We start from the raw sequence: 23,954 nt of genomic DNA, 5'->3' as shown, positions 1-23,954 counted from the left end.
CTAGATATTACTCTAACTGAGCAGTATAGTCTATAGGTTATACACTGAGTGGACTAGATATTACTCTAACTGAGCAGTATAGTCTATAGGTTATACACTGAGTGGACTAGATATTACTCCAACTGAGCAGTGTAGTCTATAGGTTATACACTGAGTGGACTAGATATTACTCTAACTGAGCAGTGTAGTCTATAGGTTATACACTGAGTGGACTAGATATTACTCTAACTGAGCAGTGTAGCCTGTAGGTTATACACTGAGTGGACTAGAAATTAAGGACACATTCCTAACATTGAGTTCCGCAGGGATGATGACCCATGTTGACTCCAATGCTTCCCACAGTTGTCAAGTTGGCTGGATGTCCTTTGGGTGGTCGAACATGAGCGTGAAAACCCAGCAGTGTTGCAGTTCTTGACACAAACCAGTGCGCCTGGCACCTACTACCATACCCCGTTCAAAGGCACTTAAAAAATTTTTCTTGCTCATTCACCCTCTGAATGACACACATACACAATCCTTGTCTCAATTGTCTCCAGGCTTAACAATCCTTCTTTAAAACTTCTCTAGGATAGGGGGCAGCATTTTCACTTTGGATGAATAGCGTGCCCAGAGTGAACTGCCTGCTACTCTGTCCCAGATGCTAATATATGCATATTATTATTTCTATTGGATATAAAACACTCTGAAGTTTCTAAAACTGTTTGAAATGTCTGTGACTATAACATAACTCATATGTCAGGCAAACACCTGAGAAAAAAATCCAAACAGGAAGTGAGAATTCTGAGGCTGGTCGATTTTCAACTCATTGCATATTCAAATCCCAGTAAGATATGGATCTGTTTGCACTGCCTACGCCTTCCACTAGATGTCAACAGTCTGCAAAACGTTGAATGAAGTCTCTACTGTGATGTGGGGCTGGATGGGAGGTGTTTGAGTCAGTGGTCTGGCAGAGAGCCAGTTCCTGGTCATGCGCATTCCACATGATATCACCTTGCGTTCCATTACTTCTGTAGACACAAAGGAATTCTCCGGTTGGAACGTTATTGAATATTTATGATAACAACATCTTGAAGATTGATTCTCTACTTAGTTTGACAAGTTTATTCGACCTGTAATATAACTTTTTTGAAGTTTTCGTTCGCCTGGACCTGCGCAAGCGTTTGGACATGTGTACTAAACGTGCTAGCAAAAGTAGCTACTTGTACATAATTAATGGGCATTATCAAATGTTTTATTTATTTATAGTGGAACTAGGATTCCTGGGAGTGCATTCTGATGAAGATAATCAAAGGTAAGGGAGTATTTATGATGTAATTTTGTATTTCTGTTGACTCCAACATGGAGGAGAAATGTTGTTTATATCTGAGCACCGTCTCAGATTATTGCATGGTTTGCTTTTTCCGTAAAGTTTTTTAGAAAATCTGACACAGTGGTTGCACTAAGAACAAGTGTATCTTTAATTCTATGTAAAACATGTATCTTTCATCAAAGTTTATGATGATGTTATTTGACGTGGCTCTCTGCAATTTCTCCGGATATTTTGGAGGCATTTCTGAACATGGTGCCAATGTAAACCAGGATTTTTGATATAAATATGCACATTATTGAACAAAACATACATGTATTTTGTAACATGAAGTCCTATGAGTGTCATCTGATGAAGATCATCAAAGGTTAGTGATTCATTTTATCTATATTTCTGCTTTTTGTGACTCCGATCTTTGGCTGGGAAAATGGCTGTGTTTTTCTGTGGCTGTGTACTGATCTAACATAATCGTTTGGTGTGCTTTCACCATAAATCCTCTTTGAAATCAGACATGTTGGCTAGATACACAACATGTGTAGCTTTAATTTGGTGTCTTTCATGTGTGAATTCATGAAAGATTGATTTTTATAGTAATTTATTTGAATTTGGCGCCGTGCATTTTTACTGGCTTTTGACCAAGTGGGACGTTAGCGTCCCAAATATCCCAGAGAAGTTCACCTTTCTACTCCCTTTCATTTACAAGTGAAACATAAGGAATCATAGCTTTCACCTGGATTCACAGTTTGTCATGGAAAGAAAGGTGTCCTTAATGTTTATACATTCATGGTCCCCACCTGGCGACTGAGGGTTATGAGAGAACTCCCACATCACTAGCTTCTCTTTATTCAACCTGCCATCTACCCACCTGGGGACTGAGAGTTATGAGAGAACCCCCACATCACTAGCTTCTCTTTATTCAACCTGCCATCTACCCACCTGGGGACTGAGGGTTATGAGAGAACCCCCACATCACTAGCTTCTCTTTATACAACCTGCCATCTACCCACCTGGGGACTGAGGGTTATGAGAGAACCCCCACATAACTAGCGTGTATGTTCTGCAGTCTTGTAAAGATAAGGAGGGGATGACTGGGAGGCAGGTTGGCATTTATTGTCATGAATCTTGCCCTGGAGGCAGTTCAGCAAAGTGGTCACTAGTTGGCACAGGCACAAAGTAAAACAAAAAATCAGATTTAAATCCTAACCTCAACCCTAACCACACTGCTAATCCTTCCCTTAAATTAAGACCATAAAACAACATTATTTTCCACAGCCAATTTTGACTTTGTAGCTGGCATATCTAGAGGAAATCACACAGTTCTGCCTCCATGTCATGATTCATGACAAACATCAACCTGCGACTGGCAGAGGCAATGAAGAATCAATAACTAAACTGTTTTCACAAGTAACATGCTTTTTCTTGTTTCAAGTATGTTTAATTATGAAAAGTACAATATATCCTTGTTTACTTGTACAACTATGGAGCATATATATATATATAATTGTACAAGTTGTTATTCAACATAAAAAACATAGAACAAATGATCACATTGGTATTTTAACGGTGTTATTGTAAGAGTTTAAATGTTTAAACAGAGGATCCATCTAAAACAGTATAAAACAGGATGATAAACAGAGGATCCATCTAAAACAGTATAAAACAAGATGATAAACAGAGGATCCATCTAAAACAGCATAAAACAAGATGATAAACAGAGGATCCATCTAAAACAGTATAAAACAAGATGATAAACAGAGGATCCATCTAAAACAGTATAAAACAAGATGATAAACAGAGGATCCATCTAAAACAGTATAAAACAAGATGATAAACAGAGGATCCATCTAAAACAGTATTAAACAAGATGATAAACAGAGGATCCATCTAAAACAGTATAAAACAAGATGATAAACAGAGGATCCATCTAAAACAGTATAAAACAAGATGATAAACAGAGGATCCATCTAAAACAGTATAAAACAAGATGATAAACAGAGGATCCATCTAAAACAGTATAAAACAAGATGATAAACAGAGGATCCATCTAAAACAGTATAAAACAAGATGATAGACAGAGGATCCATCTAAAACAGTATACAACAAGATGATAAACAGAGGATCCATCTAAAACAAGATGATAAACAGAGGATCCATCTAAAACAGTATAAAACAAGTGCAGTATGTTCTGAGAATGTTACTTTAACGTCAACTCATAACGTCACACTATAACTTCATGGGAGTCTTGTGGAAAGACTGCATGTTGTTTTGGGGGGATTGAGTGGCGTCTTCATCAACTTTTGCAGAATATTCCTGTAATATTTTCACCTCTTGTCAGACGCCAACAGTCTAGTCGGCTGCAGACATTCATAAGGAGTTCTAGTAGTTTATTTGCCATTTGCAGGTATTAAAAGTAATACATACATTGTAATTCCTTGTTGGAGCTCTCTCACATATAGGACAGTACATACCAGAGGAGGCTGCTGAGGGGAGGACGGCTCATAATAATGTCTGGAACAGAGTGAATAAAATGGAACACATGGAAACCACGTGTTTGATACCATTCCACTTATTCCCCTCCAGCCATTACAAGCCTGTCCTCCCCAATTAAGGTCCCACCAACCTCCTGTGGTACAAACACAAACAGTAAAATATATAATAAAAATGCAAAGTGGTAAAAGATCAGAAAAGGAACCAAAAGATTCAGTCATGTTCTAATAGTCTGATGGAAACAGTTTAGGTTGATGATTTAACAGGCAGATAGAACTGGGATAGAAGCTGTTCTAGAACCTGTGATCCAGAAACTGATTTAACAGGCAGATAGAACTGGGATAGAAGCTGTTCTAGAACCTGTGGTCCAGAAACTGATTTAACAGGCAGATAGAACTTGGATAGAAGCTGTTCTAGAACCTGTGGTCCAGAAACTGATTGAACAGGCAGATAGAACTGGGATAGAAACTGTTCTAGAACCTGTGGTCCAGAAACTGATTTAACAGGCAGATAGAACTGGGATCGAAGCTGTGATACAGAAACTGCCTAGCAACCACTGGTGTGTGTCCAGTGTGTGTCCAGTGTGTGTGTGTGTTTGTCCAATGTGTGTGTCTGTGTGTGTGCGTATGTGTCCAGCGTTTGTGTGTGCGTCTGTGTCCAGCGTGTCTGTGTGTGTGTTTGTGTGTGTGTGAGTCCAGTGTGTGAGAGTCCAGTGTGTGAGAGTCCAGTGTGTGAGAGTCCAGTGTGAGAGTCCAGTGTGTGAGTCCAGTGTGTGAGTCCAGTGTGAGAGTCCAGTGTGAGAGTCCAGTGTGAGAGTCCAGTGTGAGAGTCCAGTGTGAGAGTTCAGTGTGAGAGTCCAGTGTGTGAGTCCAGTGTGTGAGTCCAGTGTGTGTTCAGTGTGTGAGTCCAGTGTGTGTCCAGTGTGTGAGTCCAGTGTGTGTGTGTGTGTGTGTCCTGTGCTTGTATGTGTGTGTGTGTACTGTTTGGGGCCATTATTATTGTGGTGTGTTGGTGCATTAAAGAGCACAACCATTGCATTCTCTGTCTCCTGCGTTTGACTCCACACCCACGACACCTGGAGCATTACAGATATAATAAATGCCTTACCTTTGAAGATCTTCTGTTGGCAATCCAAAAGGTCCCAGTTACATTACAAATGGTCCTTTTGTTCGATAAAGTCCTTCTTAATATCCATAAAAAGTCAGTTTAGCGCTTCAGTCAATAATCCACCGGTTTCCCTTCATCAAATTGCATACAATACAAAATGATTCCCAAACGTTACCAATAAACTTATCCAAAAAAGTCAAACAACGTTTATAATCAAACCGTAGGTACCCTAATATGTAAATAAATGATACAATCTAAGACAGAAAATCGTTATTGTCTTTACCGGAGATAAACAAAAAGAACGTGCAAGAAGAAACACTACAACTTCAATCACCTTATAATAAAATTGACAGACATTGAAAACTACAACTTCTACCTCATTTTTTCAAAAACCACCCTGAAACTCTTTCTAAAGACTTTTGACATCTAGTGGAAACTCTAGGAACTGCAATCTGGGAGGACTTCACCTTATAATAAAATTGGCAGACATTGAAAAAAGTGGTATGATGAATTTGTTTTGGAGGGGATGGTTTGTCCTCAGGGTTTCGCCTGCCGTTTCAGTTACTCACAGACATTATTTTAACAGTTTTAGAAACTTTAGATTTATATCCAAATCTACATCTATATGCATAGCTTCTAGGCCTGAGTAGCAGGCAGTTTAAAATGAAAATGCTGTTCATTCAGACATCAAAATACTGCCCCCTACCCCAGAGAGGTTCATGAATGATTTACAGATTGATAGATTAACCTGAGGTTATTGACAGATCAACTTTACTTGAGGTAAACAAAAACAAATGTACATAACAGGACCACATACACTGAATATGGAGGCCAGGTCTGTTTGATGACTCTGGGAAGACTGACGACTGAGAATCTCTGACTCTGATCTCTCCTGTTGGTTTCTGTGGACAAAACATGAGATTACATCTCCTCATCCAGGGAGTACACACACACACACACACACACACACACGCACGCACACGCACACGCACACACGCATGGAGGGAATGTTGTGTTTGTTTAATATTGTTTTAGGACTATGAAAATGGACAAAATGATTAGCATATGGATTATGAAAACAACAACAATAAATGGGAAAATGGGAGAGGAGAAATGACTAGAGACAGTGTTGTTTAACTCACTGACCACGACCCATGAGTTCTTCTTACCTTTGTTTAGAGAGGGAGACTTTTCTACTGAATTGTAAAGGTTGCTCCATTGACTTGTCACTCTTCATGGACACACAGCTGGGTCCAGGGGAGGCTGGTCTCTCCTGCTTGATTGGTCTTCAACACAACAGAGACAAACATTACATCTCTCATCTACTCTGAGCTCAGTCTACTCTGAGCTCAGATGGGGAAACATAAGAAGAGTTTCATTCCAAAATGCCATATATCCATTTTCAGAAATGTTGGTAAATTATTTTGTTTAAATAAATTATTAAACCACTACAAGGCTTTATAAACAAAAAGGGGGTAATTTACACATAAAATGCACATTTGCTGTTATTTTCCTGCCGTGAGAAACTGAGCCAAATTAACATGGCATCTGTAAGTCCATTCATCTTTAGATATCTGAGACAACCTCATATCACAGTCAAATATACGGGATACCAACATTCCTGTTAAATAATGGATATATAGATATCTAGGTGAGACAACCACATATCACAGTCAAATATACGGGATACCAACATTCCTGTTAAATAATGGATATATAGATATCTAGGTGAGACAACCACATATCACAGTCTAATATACAGGATACCAACATTCCATTCCTGTTAAATAATGGATATATAGATATCTAGGTGAGACAACCACATATCACAGTCTAATATACAGGATACCAACATTCCATTCCTGTTAAATAATGGATATATAGATATCTAGGTGAGACAACCACATATCACAGTCAGATATACAGGAAACCAACATTCCATTCCTGTTAAATAATGGATATATAGATATCTAGGTGAGACAACCACATATCACAGTCAGATATATAGGATACCATCCCTTCCATTACTGATAAACAATGGATATATAGATATCTAGGTGAGACAACCACATATCACAGTCGAATATATAGGATACCATCCCTTCCATTACTGATAAACAATGGATATATAGATATCTAGGTGAGACAACAATGGATATATAGATATCTAGATGAGACAACCACATATCACAGTCAGATAGATATACAGGATACAAACATGTCATTCCTGTTAAACAATGGATATATAGATATCTAGGTGAGACAACCACATATCACAGTCAGATATACAGGATACCAACATTCCTGTTAAATATTGGATATATAGATATCTAGGTGAGACCACCACATATCACAGTCAGATATACAGGATACCAACATTCCTGTTAAATAATGGATATATAGATATCTAGGTGAGACAACCACATATCACAGTCAGATATACAGGATACCAACATTCCTGTTAAATAATGGATATATAGATATCTAGGTGAGACAACCACATATCACAGTCAGATATACAGGATACAAACATTTCATTCCTGTTAATCAATATATCGTTTTGCAAAAAATGACATACACATCTAAAATCTAGAACAGTTATATAGAATGTACCCATAAGCAATCGATGCTGATTAAAAAACTATTTAGAATATACATTCTTAATCAATATTGTCAGCTCACCTCTTAGTTTTGGTGTCATGTTCCCCAGAGAGACTCATTTTAGAGGCAGTGCCCTCCTCTCTCTCCCCAGAGAGACTCATTTTAGAGGCAGGGCTCCCCTCCTCTCTCTCCCCAGAAAGACTCATTTTAGAGGGAGGGCCCCCCTCCTCTCTCTCCCCAGAGAGACTCATTTTAGAGAACTGACCCCTAAACAGAGATCCAGCATGTTGTGTTTGTTTAATATTGTTTTAGGACTGAAAATGGACAAAAGGAAAAGCCTCATGATTATGAAAACAACAACAATAATATATATATATAATAAATGGGAGAAATGACTAGAGACAGTGTTGTTTACCTCACTGACTCAGGAGTTCTTCTTACCTTTGTTCAGTAGAAAAGTCTCCCTCTCTAAAGTATAGAGGAGGATCCATAGACCATTCACTCTTCATGGACACACAGCTGGGAACAGGGGAGGCTGGTCTCTCCTGCTTGATTGGGCTTCAACACAACAGAGACAAACATTACATCTCATCTACTCTGAGCTCAGATGGGGAAACGTAAGAAGAGTTTCATTCCAAAATGCTTTATATCACTTTTCAGAAATGTTGGTCAATTATATTTTATTGTTAAAATAAATGATTAAACCACTATAAGGCTTTATAAAGACTTCTAAAGGGGGAAATTTACACATAAAATGCACATTTGCTGTTATTTTCCTGCCGTGAGAAACTGGGTCAAATTAACATGGCATCTGTAAGTCCATTCATCTTTAGATATCTGAGACAACCTCATATCACAGTCAAATATACAGGATACCAACATTCCATTCCTGTTAAATAATGGATATCTAAAATCTAGAACAGTTATATAGAATGTACCCATAAGCAATCATTTCTGAATAAAAAACAATTTAGAATATACATTCTTAAACAATACTGTCAGCTCACCTCTTAGTTTTGGTGTCATGTCCCCCAGAGAGACTCATTTTAGAAGCAGGGCCACCCTCCTCTCTCTCCCCCAGAGAGACTCATTTTAGAGTCATGGCCCCTCTCCTCTCTCTCCCCAGAGAGACTCATTTTAGAGCACTGACCCCTAAACAGAGATACAACATGTTGGTTGTGGTTAACACAGTGACAACTAATTATTTTATTCATTATCTCTTAGAAATAGAACAGTTTACTAACAAGCACATCCAAACTGGTTATTTATTGTAGTTACTTTTTTTAGCCCAATGAAAACCCGCCTGAAAGGCCTGAAAACTAACTAATAGCCCCTGATAGGCCTACATCTTATTTTGGGGTGGCAGGTAGACTAGTGGTTAGAGTGTTGAGGCGGCAGGTAGACTAGTGGTTAGAGTGTTGGGGCGGCAGGTAGCCTAGTGGTTAGAGCGTTGGGGTGGCAGGTAGCCTAGTGTTTAGAGCGTTGGGGAGGCAGGTAGCCTAGTGGTTAGAGCGTTGGGGCAGCAGGTAGCCTAGTGGTTAGAGCGTTGGGGCAGCAGGTAGCCTAGTGTTTAGAGCGTTGGGGAGGCAGGTAGCCTAGTGGTTAGAGTGTTGGGGCGGCAGGTAGCCTAGTGGTTAGAGTGTTGGGGAGGCAGGTAGCCTAGTGGTTAGAGTGTTGGGGCGGCAGGTAGCCTAGTGGTTAGAGTGTTGGGGCAGCAGGTAGCCTAGTGGTTAGAGTGTTGGGGCAGCAGGTAGCCTAGTGGTTAGAGTGTTGGGGCGGCAGGTAGCCTAGTGGTTAGAGTGTTGGGGCGGCAGGTAGCCTAGTGGTTAGAGTGTTGGGGCGGCAGGTAGCCTAGTGGTTAGAGTGTTGGGGTGGCAGGTAGCCTAGTGGTTAGAGTGTAGAGGAGGCAGGTAGCCTAGTGGTTAGAGTGTTGGGGAGGCAGGTAGCCTAGTGGTTAGAGTGTTGGGGAGGCAGGTAGCCTAGTGGTTAGAGTGTTGGGGCAGCAGGTAGCCTAGTGGTTAGAGTGTTGGGGTAGTAACTGAAAGGTTGCAGGATTGAATCACAGAGCTGACAAGGTAAAAATCTGGTAAAAAGGCAGTTATCACACTGTTCCCCAGTAGGACGTCATTGAAAATACGAATTTGTTATTAACTGACTTGCCTAGTTAAATAAAGGTTAAATAAAATAAAACAAAAATGCAGATAACCTACTGGTCAAGATGATTTAGCAGCTTGCTTAGTACAAATTGACAGATTAATTTATTTAACATGAATATCAAGGAGATGTTGAGGTAAGAAGTGTTTCTGTTGCCCAGTAGCCTGCTGCAATAGGCTACTGAGGATGGTCATAATTTCAATCAATTAATATAATATTAATACTATGATAATGAACTGAACAGGTATATGAATCTAATATTAATACTAATGAACTGAACAGGTCTATGAATCTAATATTAATACTATGGTAATGAACTGAACAGGTCTAATATTAATACTATGGTAATGAACTGAACAGGTCTATGAATCTAATACTAATACTATGGTAATGAACTGAACAGGTCTATGAATCTAATATTAATACTATGATTATGAACTGAACAGGTATATGAATCTAATATTAATACTAATGAACTGAACAGGTCTATGAATCTAATATTAATATTATGGTAATGAACTGAACAGGTCTAATATTAATACTAATGAACTGAACAGGTCTATGAATCTAATACTATGGTAATGAACTGAACAGGTCTATGAATCTAATATTAATACTATGGTTATGAACTGAACAGGTCTATGAATCTAATACTATGGTAATGAACTGAACAGGTCTATGAATCTAATATTAATACTATGGTAATGAACTGAACAGGTCTATGAATCTAATATTAATACTAATGAACTGAACACGTCTATGAGTCTAATAATACTATGGTAATGAACTGAACAGGTCTATGAATCTAATATTAATACTAATGACCTGAACAGGTCTATGAATCTAATATTAATACTGTGGTAATGAACTGAACAGGTCTATGAATCCAATATTAATACTATGGTAATGAACTGAACAGGTCTATGAATCTAATATTAATACTATGGTTATGAACTGAACAGGTCTATGAATCTAATATTAATACTATGGTAATGAACTGAACAGGTCTATGAATCTAATATTAATACGAATGAACTGAACAGGTCTATGAATCTAATATTAATACTATGGTAATGAACTAAACAGGTCTATGAATCTAATATTAATACTAATGGACTGAACAGGTCTATGAATCTAATATTAATACTATGGTAATGAACTGAACAGGTCTAATATTAATACTATGGTAATGAACTGAACAGGTCTATGAATCTAATACTAATACTAATGAACTGAACAGGTCTATGAATCTAATACTAATACTAATGAACTGAACAGGTCTATGAATCTAATATTAATACTATGGTAATGAACTGAACAGGTTTATGAATCTAATATTAATACTAATGAACTGAACAGGTCTATGAATCTAATATTAATACTATGGTAATGAACTGAACATGTTACGGTGCGTGAATGAGGACCCAAAAGCGAATTAACGTAAACAGAGCTTCTTTAATAACAAAACAAAACGTAGGCTCAGATGGACCGGCAGGTTCCGACAGGACAGGACAAGGTTGCAGCAAACATGACGATAGTCTGGTTCAGGCATGAACAACACAAACAAGAATCCGACAAAGACAGGAGCAGAAACAGAGAGAGATATAGAGGACTAATCAGAGGGAAAAAGGGAACAGGTGGGAAAAGGGGTGACGAGGTAGTTAGGAGGAGACAAGGCACAGCTGGGGGAAAGAGGGGGAGAAAAGGTAACCTAACAACGACCAGCAGAGGGAGACAGGGTGAAGGGAAAGGACAGAAACAAGACACAACATGACAGTACATGACAGTACCCCCCCACTCACCGAGCGCCTCCTGGCGCACTCGAGGAGGAAACCTGGCGGCAACGGAGGAAATCATCGATCAGCGCACGGTCCAGCACGTCCCGAGAGGGAACCCAACTCCTCTCCTCAGGACCGTACCCCTCCCAATCTACTAGGTACTGATGACCACGGCCCCGAGGACGCATGTCCAAAATCCTACGGACCCTGTAGATGGGTGCGCCCTCGACAAGGATGGGGGGGGGGGGGGAAGACGAGCGGGGGCGCGAAGAACGGGCTTGACACAGGAGACATGGAAGACCGGGTGGACGCGACGAAGATATCGCGGAAGAAGAAGTCGAACTGCGACAGGATTAATGATCCGAGAAATACGGAACGGACCAATGAACCGCGGGGTCAACTTGCGAGAAGTGGTCTTAAGGGGAAGGTTCTGAGTGGAGAGCCAAACTCTCTGACCGCGACAATATCTAGGACTCTTAGTTCTACGCTTATTAGCAGCCCTCACAGTCTGCGCCCTATAACGGCAAAGTGCAGACCTGACCCTCTTCCAGGTGCGCTCGCAACGTTGGACAAAAGCCTGAGCGGAGGGGACGCTGGACTCGGCGAACTGAGATGAGAACAGCGGAGGCTGGTACCCGAGGCTACTCTGAAAAGGAGATAGCCCGGTCGCAGACGAAGGAAGCGAGTTGTGGGCGTATTCTGCCCAGGGGAGCTGTTCTGACCAAGACGCAGGGTTGCGAAAAGAAAGACTGCGTAAGATGCGACCAATAGTCTGATTGGCCCGTTCTGCTTGACCGTTAGACTGGGGGTGAAAGCCGGAAGAGAGACTGACGGAAGCCCCAATCAAACGGCAAAACTCCCTCCAAAATTGAGACGTGAATTGCGGACCTCTGTCCGAAACGACGTCTGACGGAAGGCCATGAATTCTGAAAACATTCTCGATGATGATTTGTGCCGTCTCTTTAGCAGAAGGAAGCTTAGCAAGGGGAATAAAATGAGCCGCCTTAGAGAACCTGTCGACAACCGTAAGAATAACAGTCTTCCCCGCTGACGAAGGCAGTCCGGTGACAAAATCTAAGGCGATGTGAGACCACGGTCGAGAGGGAATGGGAAGCGGCCTGAGACGGCCGGCAGGAGGAGAGTTACCGGACTTAGTCTGCGCGCAGACCGAACAAGCAGCCACGAAGCGACGCGTGTCATGCTCCCGGGTGGGCCACCAAAAGCGCTGGCGAATGGAAGCAAGCGTACCCCGAACGCCAGGGAGGCCGGCTAACTTGGCAGAGTGAGCCCACTGAAGAACGGCCAGACGAGTAGGAACGGGAACGAAAAGAAGGTTCCTGGGACAAGCGCGCGGCGACGGAGTTTGAGTGAGTGCTTGCTTTACCTGCCTCTCAATTCCCCAGACAGTCAACCCGACAACACGCCCCTCAGGGAGAATCCCCTCGGGGTCAGTGGAGGCTACTGAAGAACTGAAGAGACGAGATAAAGCATCAGGCTTGGTGTTCTTAGAGCCCGGACGATAAGAAATCACGAACTCGAAACGAGCGAAAAACAGCGCCCAGCGCGCCTGACGCGCATTAAGTCGTTTGGCAGAACGGATGTACTCAAGGTTCCTATGGTCAGTCCAAACGACAAAAGGAACGGTCGCCCCCTCCAACCACTGTCGCCATTCGCCTAGGGCTAAGCGGATGGCGAGCAGTTCGCGGTTTCCCACATCATAGTTACGTTCCGACGGCGACAGGCGATGAGAAAAATACGCGCAAGGGTGGACCTTGTCGTCAGAGAAGGAGCGCTGAGAAAGAATGGCTCCCACGCCCACCTCTGACGCGTCAACCTCGACAATGAACTGTCTAGAGACGTCAGGTATAACAAGGATAGGTGCGGATGTAAAACGATTCTTGAGGAGATCAAAAGCTCCCTGGGCGGAAACGGACCACTTAAAGCACGTCTTGACAGAAGTAAGGGCTGTGAGAGGGGCTGCCACCTGACCGAAATTACGGATGAAACGACGATAGAAGTTCGCGAAGCCGAGAAAGCGCTGCAACTCGACGCGTGACTTAGGGACGGGCCAATCAATGACAGCTTGGACCTTAGCGGGATCCATCTTAATGCCTTCAGCGGAAATAACAGAACCGAGAAATGTGACTGAGGAGGCATGAAAAGAGCACTTCTCAGCCTTCACAAAAAGACAATTCTCTAAAAGGCGCTGGAGGACACGTCGAACGTGCTGAACATGAATCTGGAGTGACGGTGAAAAAATCAGGATATCGTCAAGGTAAACGAAAACAAAGATGTTCAGCATGTCTCTCAGGACATCATTGACTAATGCCTGAAAGACAGCTGGAGCGTTAGCGAGGCCGAAAGGAAGAACCCGGTATTCAAAGTGCCCTAACGGAGTGTTAAACGCCGTCTTCCACTCGTCCCCCTCCCTGATGCGCACGAGATGGTAAGCGTTACGAAGGTCCAACTTAGTGAAAAACCTGGCTCCCTGCTGAAGACATAAGAGGAAGCGGATAACGATTCTTCACTGTTATGTCATTCAGCCCTCGATAATCTATGCAGGGGCGCAGGGACCCGTCCTTCTTCTTAACAAAAAAAAACCCCGCTCCGGCGGGAGAGGAGGAGGGGACTATGGTACCGGCGGCAAGAGCTACAGACAAATAATCTTCGAGAGCCTTACGTTCGGGAGCCGACAGAGAGTATAGTCTACCCCGGGGGGGAGTGGTTCCCGGAAGGAGATCAATACTACAATCATACGACCGGTGTGGAGGAAGAGAGGTGGCCCTGGACCGACTGAACACCGTGCGCAGATCGTGATATTCCTCCGGCACCCCTGTCAAATCACCAGGCTCCTCCTGTGAAGAAGAGACAGAGGAAACAGGAGGGATAGCAGACATTAAACATTTCACATGACAAGAGACGTTCCAGGAGAGGATAGAATTACTAGACCAATTAATGGAAGGATTATGACAAACTAGCCAGGGATGGCCCAAAACAACAGGTGTAAAAGGTGAACGAAAAATTAAAAAAGAAATGGTTTCGCTATGATTACCAGAAACAGTGAGGGTTAAAGGTAGCGTCTCACGCTGAATCCTGGGGAGAGGACTAACATCCAGGGCGAACAAGGCCGTGGACTCCCTTAACTGTCTGAGAGGAATGTCATGTTCCCGAGCCCAGGTCTCGTCCATAAAACAGCCCTCCGCCCCAGAGTCTATTAAGGCACTGCAGGAAGCTGACGAACCGGTCCAGCGTAGATGGACCGACAAGGTAGTGCAGGATCTTGAAGGAGAGACAGGAGTAGTAGCGCTCACCAGTAGCCCTCCGCTTACTGATGAGCTCTGGCTTTTACTGGACATGAAGTGACAAAATGACCAGCAGAACCGCAATAGAGACAGAGGCGGTTGGTGATTCTCCGTTCCCTCTCCTTAGTCGAGATGCGGATACCTCCCAGCTGCATAGGCTCAGCACCCGAGCCGGCAGAGGAAGATGGTAGTGATGCGGAGAGGGGGGCAACGGAGAACGCGAGCTCCTTTCCACGAGCTCGGTGACGAAGATCAACCCGTCGCTCAATGCGAATAGCGAGTTCAATCAAGGAATCCACGCTGGAAGGAACCTCCCGGGAGAGAATCTCATCCTTTACCTCTGCGCGGAGACCCTCCAGAAAACGAGCGAGCAAAGCCGGCTCGTTCCAGCCACTGGAGGCAGCAAGAGTGCGAAACTCAATAGAGTAGTCTGTTATGGATCGATTACCCTGACATAGGGAAGACAGGGCCCTGGAAGCCTCCTCCCCAAAAACAGATCGATCAAAAACCCGTATCATCTCCTCCTTAAAGTCCTGATACTGGTTAGTACACTCAGCCCTTGCCTCCCAGATTGCCGTGCCCCACTCACGAGCCCGTCCAGTAAGGAGAGATATGACGTAGGCGACACGAGCAGTGCTCCTGGAGTAAGTGTTGGGCTGGAGAGAAAACACAATATCACACTGGGTGAGGAACGAGCGGCATTCAGTGGGCTCTCCAGAGTAACACGGCGGGTTATTGATTCTGGGCTCCGGAGATTCGAAAGCCCTGGAAGTGGCCGGTGGATCGAGGCGGAGATGGTGAACCTGTTCTGTGAGGTTGGAGACTTGGGTGGCCAGGGTCTCAACGGCATGTCGAGCAGCAGACAATTCCTGCTTGTGTCTGCCTAGCATCGCTCCCTGGATCTCGACGGCTGAGTGGAGAGGATCCGAAGTCGCTGGGTCCATTCTTGGTCGGATTCTTCTGTTACGGTGCGTGAATGAGGACCCAAAAGCGAATTAACGTAAACAGAGCTTCTTTAATAACAAAACAAAACGTAGGCTCAGATGGACCGGCAGGTTCCGACAGGACAGGACGAGGATGCAGCAAACATGACGATAGTCTGGTTCAGGCATGAACAACACAAACAAGAATCCGACAAAGACAGGAGCAGAAACAGAGAGAGATATAGAGGACTAATCAGAGGGAAAAAGGGAACAGGTGGGAAAAGGGGTGACGAGGTAGTTAGGAGGAGACAAGGCACAGCTGGGGGAAAGAGGGGGAGAAAAGGTAACCTAACAACGACCAGCAGAGGGAGACAGGGTGAAGGGAAAGGACAGAAACAAGACACAACATGACAGTACATGACAGAACAGGTCTATGAATCTAATATTAATACTATGGTTATGAACTGAACAGGTCTATGAATCTAATATTAATACTATGGTAACGAACTGAACAGGTCTATGAATCTAATACTAATACTAATGAACTGAACAGGTATATGAATCTAATATTAATACTATGGTAATGAACTGAACAGGTCTATGAATCTAATATTAATACTAATGAACTGAACAGGTATATGAATCTAATATTAATACTATGGTAATGAACTGAACAGGTCTATGAATCTAATATTAATACTATGGTTATGAACTGAACAGGTCTATGAATCTAATATTAATACTATGGTAACGAACTGAACAGGTCTATGAATCTAATACTAATACTAATGAACTGAACAGGTCTATGAATCTAATATTAATACTAATGAACTGAATAGGTCTATGAATCTAATATTAATACTATGGTAATGAACTGAACAGGTCTATGAATCTAATATTAATACTAATGAACTGAACAGGTCTATGAATCTAATATTAATACTAATGAACTGAACAGGTCTATTAATCTAATATTAATACTATGGTAATGAACTGAACAGGTCTATGAATCTAATATTAATACTAATGAACTGAATAGGTCTATGAATCTAATATTAATACTATGGTAATGAACTGAACAGGTCTATGAATCTAATACTATGGTAATGAACTGAACAGGTTTATGAATCTAATATTAATACTATGGTAATGAACTGAACAGGTCTATGAATCTAATATTTATACTAATGAACTGAACACGTCTATGAGTCTAATAATACTATGGTAATGAACTGAACAGGTCTATGAATCTAATATTAATACTAATGACCTGAACAGGTATATGAATCTAATATTAATACTGTGGTAATGAAATGAACAGGTCTATGAATCTAATATTAATACTATGGTTATGAACTGAACAGGTCTATGAATCTAATATTAATACTATGGTAATGAACTGAACAGGTCTATGAATCTAATATTAATACGAATGAACTGAACAGGTCTATGAATCTAATATTAATACTATGGTAATGAACTGAACAGGTCTAATATTAATACTATGGTAATGAACTGAACAGGTCTATGAATCTAATACTAATACTAATGAACTGAACAGGTCTATGAATCTAATACTAATACTAATGAACTGAACAGGTCTATGAATCTAATACTAATACTAATGAACTGAACAGGTCTATGAATCTAATATTAATACTATGGTAATGAACTGAACAGGTTTATGAATCTAATATTAATACTAATGAACTGAACAGGTCTATGAATCTAATATGAATACTATGGTAATGAACTGAACAGGTCTATGAATCTAATATTAATACTATGGTTATGAACTGAACAGGTCTATGAATCTAATATTAATACTATGTTAACGAACTGAACAGGTCTATGAATCTAATACTAATACTAATGAACTGAACAGGTATATGAATCTAATATTAATACTATGGTAATGAACTGAACAGGTCTATGAATCTAATATTAATACTAATGAACTGAACAGGTATATGAATCTAATATTAATACTATGGTAATGAACTGAACAGGTCTATGAATCTAATATTAATACTATGGTTATGAACTGAACAGGTCTATGAATCTAATATTAATACTATGGTAACGAACTGAACAGGTCTATGAATCTAATACTAATACTAATGAACTGAACAGGTCTATGAATCTAATATTAATACTAACGAACTGAATAGGTCTATGAATCTAATATTAATACTATGGTAATGAACTGAACAGGTCTATGAATCTAATATTAATACTAATGAACTGAACAGGTCTATGAATCTAATATTAATACTAATGAACTGAACAGGTCTATGAATCTAATATTAATACTAATGAACTGAATAGGTCTATGAATCTAATATTAATACTATGGTAATGAACTGAACAGGTCTATGAATCTAATATTAATACTATGGTAATGAACTGAACAGGTCTATGGATCTAATATTAATACTATGGTAATGAACTGAACAGGTCTATGAATCTAATATTAATACTATGGTAATGAACTGAACAGGTCTATGGATCTAATATTAATACTAATGAACTGAACAAGTCGATGCTTGTCAACAACAGCCAAGGTTTTATAACCTGTTTCCTAATTTGACTGTTACCTTCAATCTAATGCATTCTAACCTCTGATCAGCCATTGAGATAGAACTGTTACCTTCAATCTAATGCATTCTAACATCTGATCAGCCATTGAGATAGACCTGTTACCTTCAATCTAATGCATTCTAACATCTGATCAGCCATTGAGATAGAACTGTTACCTTCAATCTAATGCATTCTAACATCTGATCAGCCATTGAGATAGACCTGTTACCTTCAATCTAATGCATTCTAACATCTGATCAGCCATTGAGATAGAACTGTTACCTTCAATCTAATGCATTCTAACATCTGATCAGCCATTGAGATAGAACTGTTACCTTCAATCTAATGCATTCTAACATCTGATCAGCCATTGAGATAGAACTGTTACCTTCAATCTAATGCATTCTAACATCTGATCAGCCATTGAGATAGAAATGTTACCTTCAATCTAATGCATTCTAAAATCTGATCAGCCATTGAGATAGAACTGTTACCATGGTCACACTTGATAACTTCCTCCTGAATTAACTAAACATGGTCATTACTAGTTAAATAATAACACAAGGCTACAACAAAAATAAACTGAAGTTACAGGTTATTTATTAAATCAGTTTACCGGCTCCAGGTTGGTTACACAAGTGGCACAAAACGATTTGCAACAACTCCAGTCATTTCAACATATTTATAGTATAAAATGGTAGCCTAGATAGGCATAAAGATGAATAGGCTACAGTAGCCTAGATAGGCATAAAGATGAATAGGCTACAGTAGCCTAGATAGGCATAAAGATGAATAGGCTACAGTAGCCTAGATAGGCATACAGATGAATAGGCTACAGTAGCCTAGATAGGCATAAAGATGAAAAGGCTACAGTAGCCTAGATAGGCATAAAGATGAATAGGCTACAGTAGCCTAGATAGGCATAAAGATGAATAGGCTACAGTAGCCTAGATAGGCATAAAGATGAATAGGCTACAGTAGCCTAGATAGGCATAAAGATGAATAGGCTACAGTAGCCTAGATAGGCATAAAGATGAATAGGCTACAGTAGCCTAGATAGGCATAAGGATGAATAGGCTACAGTAGCCTAGATAGGCATAAAGATGAATAGGCTACAGTGGCCTAGATAGGCATAAAGATGAATAGGCTACAGTAGCCTAGATAGGCATAAAGATGAATAGGCTACAGTAGCCTAGATAGGCATACAGATGAATAGGCTACAGTAGCCTAGATAGGCATAAAGATGAATAGGCTACAGTAGCCTAGATAGGCATACAGATGAATAGGCTACAGGAGCCTAGATAGGCATAAAGATGAATAGGCTACAGTAGCCTAGATAGGCATACATATGAATAGGCTACAGTAGCCTAGATAGGCATAAAGATGAATAGGCTACAGTAGCCTAGATAGCATAAGGATGAATAGGCTACAGTAGCCTAGATAGGCATAAAGATGAATAGGCTACAGTAGCCTAGATAGGCATAAAGATGAATAGGCTACAGTAGCCTAGATAGGCATAAAGATGAATAGGCTACAGTAGCCTAGATAGGCATAAAGATGAATAGGCTAAAGTAGCCTAGATAGGCATACAGATGAACAGGCTACTTGATGGCCAACAGATGTTTCATTCTCCACATTTAAAGTCAGTTTCATTGTGGAGTTTTTCTGAAAGTTCCAGAACTTTGATTTCAAATTTCCACTCGTGACCCAATAACTGAGCCTCCGCGTGATATGGTTTTCCATCAGTAAAGTCGACATTATAATGCCATTTAAACCACCTCTGAGTGAATTTATCTCACACGCTCCAGTGCGCCTAAAGTAGTTGTCCTGTGCTTTGTCACCTTATCTCTAGAGCCCCTAAAGTAGTTGTCCTGTGTTTTGTCACCTTATCTCTAGAGCCCCTAAAGTAGTTGTCCTGTGCTTTGTCACCTTATCTCTAGAGCCCCTAAAGTAGTTGTCCTGTGCTTTGTCACCTTATCTCCAGAGCCCCTAAAGTAGTTGTCCTGTGCTTTGTCACCTTATCTCTAGAGAACCTAAAGTAGTTTTCCTGTGCTTTGTCACCTTATCTCTAGAGCCCCTAAAGTAGTTGTCCTGTGCTTTGTCACCTTATCTCTAGAGAACCTAAAGTAGTTTTCCTGTGCTTTGTCACCTTATCTCTAGAGCCCCTAAAGTAGTTGTCCTGTGCTTTGTCACCTTATCTCTAGAGCCCCTAAAGTAGTTGTCCTGTGCTTTGTCACCTTATCTCCAGAGCCCCTAAAGTAGTTGTCCTGTGCTTTGTCACCTTATCTCTAGAGCCCCTAAAGTAGTTGTCCTGTGCTTTGTCACCTTATCTCCAGAGCCCCTATAGCAGTTGTCCTGTGTTTTGTCACGTTATCTCTAGAGACCCTAAAGTGGTTTTCCTGTGCTTTGTCACCTTATCTCCAGAGCCCCTAAAGTGGTTTTCCTGTGCTTTGTCACCTTATCTCCAGAGCCCCTATAGCAGTTGTCCTGTGTTTTGTCACGTTATCTCTAGAGAACCTAAAGTAGTTTTCCTGTGCTTTGTCACCTTATTTATTGATGCGCAACAGTTCTAGAGCGTTAATATGATTTATGGAGAAAGGGTTGTAAAATAGGTGTCTCCATAATGACAATCTAAATAGCCCACCTTTATAACATACAGGGCTACTTTGGAAACTGCTTGTTACGGAGTCTAGTTGATAGGTAATCGACTAGCTGGGCTGTTCCCCGGACTCCGTGTGTAGAGACTTGTACAATGCTTGAACAAGGCTATTCAACCTGACATTTGTGTCTGTCTGTATTCTCGTTATCCTCCACTAGATGGCAGTAAACACCTGCTGTAGCTAGACATTCCAACAACAGTGACCGCGTTTACATGCCCACAAATATCCCTTTATTATTCAGGATACTCAAATATTCTGTTTTTAAATTGATGCATGTACACATCTTATCCCATGTACTGTTGTTTCTGCTGTCTGCTCAGGCTGTTTCACATGTTATATGTGTTGTGTGAGGATGTTCTCATCTGATTCTCAAAAGAAATCACTTCATAAAGTAGGCTACCTGTGTAGTTTGATCCACTGTAGTAATGTATTTATCTGATACTCTGTACTGGACCGTGGAGCCGACTGGCTACTTTTACCACTAATTTAGATACATTTCTGATTATAATTTTCTACATTTGGAAGGTCATTTGTTTGTCAATTATAGTTGATACATGCAGCTTCTCCTAGGACATAACTTGTTGCCCCAGAAGACTAAATAAAGTAGTTCTCTCCAGAATAATGATAGACTAAATAAACTAGTTCTCTCCAGAATAATGATAGACTAAATAAAGTAGTTCTCTCCAGAATAATGATAGACTAAATAAAGTAGTTCTCTCCAGAATAATGATAGACTAAATAAAGTTGTTCTCTCCAGAATAATGACAGACTAAATAAAGTAGTTCCCTCCAGAATAATGATAGACTAAATAAAGTAGTTCTCTCCAGAATAATGTTTTACATTGACAGACTAAATAAAGTAGTTCTCTCCAGAATAATGTTTTACATTGACAGACTAAATAAAGTAGTTCTCTCCAGAATAATGTTTTACTGACAGACTAAATAAAGTAGTTCTCTCCAGAATAATGATAGACTAAATAAAGTAGTTCTCTCCAGAATAATGATAGACTAAATAAAGTAGTTCTCTCCAGAATAATGTTTTACTGACAGACTAAATAAAGTAGTTCTCTCCAGAATAATGTTTTACATTGATAGACTAAATAAAGTAGTTTTCTCCAGAATAATGTTTTACTGACAGACTAAATAAAGTAGTTCTCTCCAGAATAATGTTTTACATTGACAGACTAAATAAAGTAGTTCTCTCCAGAATAATGTTTTACATTGACAGACTAAATACAGTAGTTCTCTCCAGAATAATGTTTTACATTGAGAGAATGAATGCATTAGTAATCTACTAGTTAACACCGGTAAAGTTGACCATTTAGTTTCGGGACCGGGGAGAAAGCGCAATAACTCCAGAACAGTGGAAAGATTGGTCCTGTGTAACATGTCCATATGTCATCAGTCTGAACGGTTTGAAGGAACAGAAAAGCTGAGAAACAATGAAACACGTTTCTGATCAGGTTGAAAATACCGTCTGCTTGCATCAGTGTCAAAGATAACACCTTACACTCTCATTCACAATATCTCAAAGAGATAATGAAATAAATCATATTTCTCCACCCCTGTTCCCCGGACTAAATTAACATGTGTTGTTTCATTTAAATGACAAGAAATGCATGATTCTGCAGTTCATATTATATTAGTTGATAGGTCTACAGTCAGTGTCCAGATTTCAGTTCATATTATATTAGAGTATAGGTCTACAGTCAGTGTCCAGATTTCAGTTCATATTATATTAGAGTATAGGTCTACAGTCAGTGTCCAGATTTCAGTTCATATTATATTAGAGTATAGGTCTACAGTCAGTGTCCAGATTTCAGTTCATATTATATTAGTTGATAGGTCTACAGTCAGTGTCCAGATTTCAGTTCATATTATATTAGAGTATAGGTCTACAGTCAGTGTCCAGATTTCAGTTCATATTATATTAGAGTATAGGTCTACAGTCAGTGTCCAGATTTCAGTTCATATTATATTAGAGTATAGGTCTACAGTCAGTGTCCAGATTTCAGTTCATATTATATTAGTTGATAGGTCTACAGTCAGTGTCCAGATTTCAGTTCATATTATATTAGAGTATAGGTCTACAGTCAGTGTCCAGATTTCAGTTCATATTATATTAGAGTATAGGTCTACAGTCAGTGTCCAGATTTCAGTTCATATTATATTAGAGTATAGGTCTACAGTCAGTGTCCAGATTTCAGTTCATATTATATTAGAGTATAGGTCTACAGTCAGTGTCCAGATTTCAGTTCATATTATATTAGTTGATAGGTCTACAGTCAGTGTCCAGATTTCAGTTCATATTATATTAGAGTATAGGTCTACAGTCAGTGTCCAGATTTCAGTTCATATTAGATTAGTTGATAGGTCTACAGTCAGTGTCCAGATTTCAGTTCATATTATATTAGAGTATAGGTCTACAGTCAGTGTCCAGATTTCAGTTCATATTATATTAGTTGATAGGTCTACAGTCAGTGTCCAGATTTCAGTTCATATTATATTAGAGTATAGGTCTACAGTCAGTGTCCAGATTTCAGTTCATATTATATTAGTTGATAGGTCTACAGTCAGTGTCCAGATTTCAGTTCATATTATATTAGTTGATAGGTCTACAGTCAGTGTCCAGATTTCAGTTCATATTATATTAGAGTATAGGTCTACAGTCAGTGTCCAGATTTCAGTTCATATTATATGAGTTGATAGGTCTACAGTCAGTGTCCAGATTTCAGTTCATATTATATTAGAGTATAGGTCTACAGTCAGTGTCCAGATTTCAGTTCATATTATATTAGAGTATAGGTCTACAGTCAGTGTCCAGATTTCAGTTCATATTATATTAGTTGATAGGTCTACAGTCAGTGTCCAGATTTCAGTTCATATTATATTAGAGTATAGGTCTACAGTCAGTGTCCAGATTTCAGTTCATATTATATTAGAGTATAGGTCTACAGTCAGTGTCCAGATTTCAGTTCATATTATATTAGAGTATAGGTCTACAGTCAGTGTCCAGATTTCAGTTCATATTATATTAGATTATAGGTCTACAGTCAG

General features: G+C 40.2%; 1 protein-coding gene across 1 annotated transcript in view; it reads right to left on the bottom strand.

Annotated features, from left to right (window-relative positions):
- The window catches only part of LOC110539186 (NLR family CARD domain-containing protein 3-like), an 808,883-nt gene extending 800,223 nt beyond the window's left edge, over positions 1-8,660 (bottom strand). Inside the window, exons 1-3 of the mRNA XM_036939644.1 lie at positions 8,509-8,660; positions 7,943-8,059; positions 6,070-6,186 (exon numbers count right to left, since the gene is read on the bottom strand). Coding sequence (XP_036795539.1) covers positions 6,070-6,186; positions 7,943-8,059; positions 8,509-8,546 — 272 coding nt within the window. The 5' untranslated portion in view covers positions 8,547-8,660. The remainder of the gene's footprint in view (positions 1-6,069; positions 6,187-7,942; positions 8,060-8,508) is intronic.
- Between the last annotated feature and the right edge of the window lie 15,294 nt (positions 8,661-23,954).

The sequence above is a fragment of the Oncorhynchus mykiss genome, chromosome 12 (assembly GCF_013265735.2).
Source record: "Oncorhynchus mykiss isolate Arlee chromosome 12, USDA_OmykA_1.1, whole genome shotgun sequence".
Taxonomy (NCBI): domain Eukaryota; kingdom Metazoa; phylum Chordata; class Actinopteri; order Salmoniformes; family Salmonidae; genus Oncorhynchus; species Oncorhynchus mykiss.
Note: the sequence above shows the minus strand (reverse complement) of the source record. Positions and strands in the feature narration are given on the sequence as shown.